At 37.5% G+C, this 5439-nt stretch overlaps 1 protein-coding gene across 1 annotated transcript in view; it reads right to left on the minus strand.

The window, feature by feature from the left end:
- Nucleotides 1-3771: 3771 nt before the first annotated feature.
- zbtb11 (zinc finger and BTB domain containing 11) overlaps nucleotides 3772-5439 on the minus strand; it is a 13239-nt gene continuing 11571 nt past the window's right edge. Inside the window, exon 10 of the mRNA XM_016543039.1 lies at nucleotides 3772-4474. Coding sequence (XP_016398525.1) covers nucleotides 3957-4474 — 518 coding nt within the window. The 3' untranslated portion in view covers nucleotides 3772-3956. The remainder of the gene's footprint in view (nucleotides 4475-5439) is intronic.

Below are 5439 nucleotides of genomic sequence, written 5' to 3' on the forward strand. Positions count from 1 at the left end.
AAAACTAAAATGAATCGGGGGTATATCAATGTGATTGAGGATGTAATTATATTATTTATTATTATTATATAATTTTTTTAGAAGTTGAATAAATGTTTCATTGTCATATTTTGTCATGATTTGTGTGTTCTGCATTATGTGTCCACCCCGTCATGTGCTGGTCCACCCTGCCATCTTGATATTTTACAATAATAATTAAATAATATCTATAATCCAGTGTGTTCAATAGCTAGGTGTCAAATGATGCCAAGTACACAGATGGTTAAAGCGAAACACCGGGTACGATTAATGACAAGTGGCATGCGATGCTTATTCGCGTCTTACCTGGATATAAACGGGTCGCTTCAGCCAGATCCACGGTATCAGACCCCGTGCCATGATTGAAACACCACATTTCACAGTACTAACCTGCCACAAATACATCATTAATGTACGGCGAAAGCTATTTAAATAATGACAAAACACAAATCACAGCGACCAATGTCCTTTACCAAGCCAAGGTCTTTCTCGCCATGGGGAGAGAGGATGATGAAGAGTAGTGAGGCTCCTCAGGCGCCGCACCTCACGCGCGATGTGCAACATCTGCGCTCACATCCACTGGGTGAGAAAGACCACGCGAACCAGGCTCACGTTTAAGACAACCTGATGAAGTCTGAGGGAGTTTGTTATATTATTTATTATTATTATATAATTTTTTTAGAAGTTGAATAAATGTTTCATTGTCATATTTTGTCATGATTTGTGTGTTCTGCATTATGTGTCCACCCCGTCATGTGCTGGTCCACCCTGCCATCTTGATATTTTACAATAATAATTAAATAATATCTATAATCCAGTGTGTTCAATAGCTAGGTGTGGGGGCAATAACATGCAAACAAAAAAACTGCATCCAAATATCAGTTTTCTCCAAATAAGAAAAAATACATGTGCAAATTGTATGAGTTTCTTTAAAAACACATGGTTTACATAAAATCTTTTATGTATTTATAATTTGAAAGCAAACAAATAACCATGTTTAGGAAAGGGACATCATTCCTTTCAGAAAATATAATTTGCATCTTAATTTTGCAATGAAAACGTATTTAACAGTAATATATATGTCCATGACAGGGTGGACATATCTTATGGTTTATGCTTCGAATAATGGCCCATAATTATCTAAAAAAAAAATGTATTCTTTTAATATTTCAGTGGAGTACACATCAAAACTTTGCAGAAGCCTTATTGAAGACTCCAACAAGTAGGCTAATGTCCCTGAAAAGTCTTTAGCAGTTCAGCTAGGTTATTATTCTCTTGGGTTAACACATGAGCTTGTATTGACGTTGCTCAGTATAGAAGTGTAAAATGAGGTCGTCAATCTTTGAAGCACATGAACACAGCGCCCCGATGAGATTGGGAATTCATGATTTATATTTTGCATTACATTCTTGACAGGTTAAGAGAAATGTTTTCAGCAGGACTATAAAAATGTTATACAGCAGCGCGGTTGCTACAGCAACGACTGACCCAACGATAGATAAAACGCAGCAACATCAGTTCATCCATCACATCCATGAAATCCACCGGAGAAAAGCAACGGATACAGTTGCAAAAATGGCATTTCGGTATTTTTCGTAAAATATTCAAATGAGGCTCATGCATAGGTCGAAAAAAAATGGTTGAAAAAAGCCGCTCGATGCATTCAGCCGTTGTAGTCAGATGGAGTAGGCTAAAGCTTTAGGAAGAGATGATGCCTTCAAAAACTTCAGAGTCCAAACGGGATAACAGCGTCCCCGCCTCGTCCATTCAAATCTCACACACAAATGATGCCAAGTACACAGATGGTTAAAGCGAAACACCGGGTACGATTAATGACAAGTGGCATGCGATGCTTATTCGCGTCTTACCTGGATATAAACGGGTCGCTTCAGCCAGATCCACGGTATCAGACCCCGTGCCATGATTGAAACACCACATTTCACAGTACTAACCTGCCACAAATACATCATTAATGTACGGCGAAAGCTATTTAAATAATGACAAAACACAAATCACAGCGACCAATGTCCTTTACCAAGCCAAGGTCTTTCTCGCCATGGGGAGAGAGGATGATGAAGAGTAGTGAGGCTCCTCAGGCGCCGCACCTCACGCGCGATGAGCAACATCTGCGCTCACATCCACTGGGTGAGAAAGACCACGCGAACCAGGCTCACGTTTAAGACAACCTGATGAAGTCTGAGGGAGTTTGTGCACGTTTGTAGGGCTTTGGTTATGTTAGTGTCGGATAAGAAGGTTCACGTAGGTGGACTAATGTTAGTGGTCAGTATTTTTCTCCAAATAAGGTCAGATCAGTGCATGAAACTCTGTTTATTGCACAAAAATCTCGCCTTTCTAAACATTTCACAATGAATAAACACGAACACTAAATACACTAAATGGAATACTAGTAGGATTTGCACTGGATTGTCACACACTATTAAAAAAATTGTAATTTGTGTAACCTACTTTTGTAAAATACGTTACTAACTAACCACAATTGCATAAAAAATATTAGTAGGAGCTACATAAAAATTATAATATAATAAAAATTAAATACAAATATTTAATAAGTCTTTACCATATTCAAGGGAATATATATATATATATATATATGCATATTTTGGTATGTTTTCTTCCATTACACAGCTAATTAGTTTTTACACTATTAGCTTATGCAAGTACATTAATACTGTATAATTTAGGGACATAGATGGGTCAATATCACTGTAGGGTGCCTTTTGGTTGGTTGTACATAAAAAACTCATTAAAAAATGTGTGGGAGCTCAGCTAATGTTTCTATAGTACTTGAGTGTCTACTATTTATGACATGACATAAAGTGAATGGGAAATTAAAACCAATATTTTTGAGTATTGTGAGGGTTGAAAGGCACTCTATGGTGATATTGACCCACATGATTAAAATACACTGGTAATACTTGTAACATCAAGTGCTGGCCATACCATTTACCATAAATGAAACACACAAACCCTTTTTTTTTTTTTTTACAGGGCACAGCTAAAATCATAGGTGGCTAAACCATTTTTGCGGGATGCTGATTTTTGTCTATAACGTTACATACATCTATTGTAATACTGTATGTTAACAAAATGGCAGCCAGAACATATTTAGAAAAATTCCTGCCAGACAGAACCCAGTAGATTTAATCTTATTCAACAAAATGTTCGCCAACAGCTAACACTATAATAAAACGTCAGCTCTCACAAATCTTGGGATGCTGGTTGTGGTGCATAGAGACTTTACACATTTTCACACTTCAAGACACATAAAATGGAAAAAAGAAAAGAAATATAGCACATGGTGCATCCCTGCAGACAGGGAGCTTTTTATTTGGTTGTCATTTCTGCTGCTATACATAGTACTCAGCTGAGACTGAGAGGCACCGCATTATACAACAGACAAGAGTCTATGGCCCTTTTGCTAAGACTGTTAGAGCTTATATCTCAGCTAAGCTTTACAAATAATCAAAAGGAAAAAACAGCCTTAATAATGAGAAAATGTAACCTAGGTACAAAAAAGCCAAATGTTTATATTGTAATTCATTTGTCGTATGCTTGATTGTGTCTGTATTACAATGCAAATTATTACGTTTATGTACACAAGTTTACTATAATTCAAATCAAGCATATTCACACATCACATCATGCACTGATTCACACACACACACACACACACACTGTGTGTTATCACTGCATCTAAACCAACAACATGTCTGTTAGATCCTGTACCACAAACACACTCACACTGATATCAGCAAACTCAGAGTCCTTTGAGCTTATTTTAATTTACATTTTACAACAAAAATAAATGAGCACTTTTTTGACATTATCACACAGGGTGCATATGACAACAAAAAAAGAATAAGCCTGCCCATAGTCATATAATTTTTACTGCCAGGTCAGGTTCAGTTGAGGTGGTCTCATTCCACCTCTGCCACATGGGCCACCTCCACTTCCAAGGTCTGGATGATTTCTGGTGCCTCTTCCACTTTAACTACAGCCTGCTGTGCCAGGACGTAGTTCACCACCTGCATAATACTCTGATCAGACAACGTGGCCACGGCTCCCTCGCTCACAGCCTGCACGGCCTCCACGGTTTCTTCTGTAATGAGCACGGTCTCTATCTCCTCTGTGGTGGGAGGCTGTGGAGGTTGGAGTTCAGGGGGCAGTTCGGAACTGAGGATGCTGACGGCGTGCTCCACCTGCGTTCCTTGGTTGTGGAACTGCAGAGTGTCCTTCTCCAGCATGATCTTGCCGGGCAACTGATCTCCATGGAACTTTGTTATGTGCTTCCGCAGCGTTCTGGCGTCTATGTGGGCCTCCTGGCACAGCGGGCACACGTAAGGGCGCTCGCCCGTGTGAGTGCGAACGTGGCGCTTTAGCGAGCGAGCATCAGCCCATGCAACGCCACAGGTCAGACACTCAAAGGGCTTCACTCCTAAAAAAAATAAAATAAAAAAGAGCAGCATGACATCTGTTATACTCAGCTATTTTTAAGCATTTCAAGTGGCTGACACCCAAACCAAAATTTCAGCTGACTGTAAAATAGCCACAAACAAGCATGAAAGTGTGTAGGACGTCTGATTAGACTGAACATCTCAACAGGATGATGATTGAATCCCAATAATGACTGGTGTTGATTATTTCCTGTTCGCTGGTTCTGTACAGAGACATGCAGTGCCACCTACTGCTGCATTGCAGATGTGCAGATTAGGAATCTTTTCATTAAAAGCAAATCATAATTTGCTTTGGGTGACATGCTTCAAACAATGTATATATTTAAAAATAGTTTGTTTAGAATTTAGTACTATACATAGTGGCGAAACTAAAAGGTATTTTTATGGAGAACTAAGAAAATCTATTTATTAAAAACAAAATGGGGGGGGGGGTGTTATGTTGGATAACAAGCATATATATAATTCATTACATACCTTTCTATCAAAGTTATCTGACATTATCAAGATGAATTTGTTCTGACACACTTTAACTCTTGAGTTCTTGTCATATTTTATTACCATTTTCTATACTAACTAAAGCAAATAAACAGTGATAATGTGAGAAATGTTGAAGGTGTCTGAATAAATTTTGGTTTGACTGTATATATATATATATATATATACAAAATACATAGTTTATGTTTGTAAATTATTATTAGTGGGGAAATGAAAAGCTGTTTATTTTGTGGTGAAGTAAGAAAAACTCTTTATTTATCATTATTATGTAAAAAAATAATTTTTTTGTTTGGCTCCTGAATGGTCACAAAGCAAAAAAAAAAAAAAATAAATAAATTTAAAAATGACATTTGTACTTTAAGTACTTCTATACCACAGCAAAACTACTAGCTTTAATAAAGTTAGTAATAAAACAAGAACAATTACACAAATTACAAGCATAGATGAATAC

Source organism: Sinocyclocheilus rhinocerous, unplaced genomic scaffold (assembly GCF_001515625.1).
Source record: "Sinocyclocheilus rhinocerous isolate Xijiao unplaced genomic scaffold, SAMN03320098_v1.1 scaffold98, whole genome shotgun sequence".
Taxonomy (NCBI): domain Eukaryota; kingdom Metazoa; phylum Chordata; class Actinopteri; order Cypriniformes; family Cyprinidae; genus Sinocyclocheilus; species Sinocyclocheilus rhinocerous.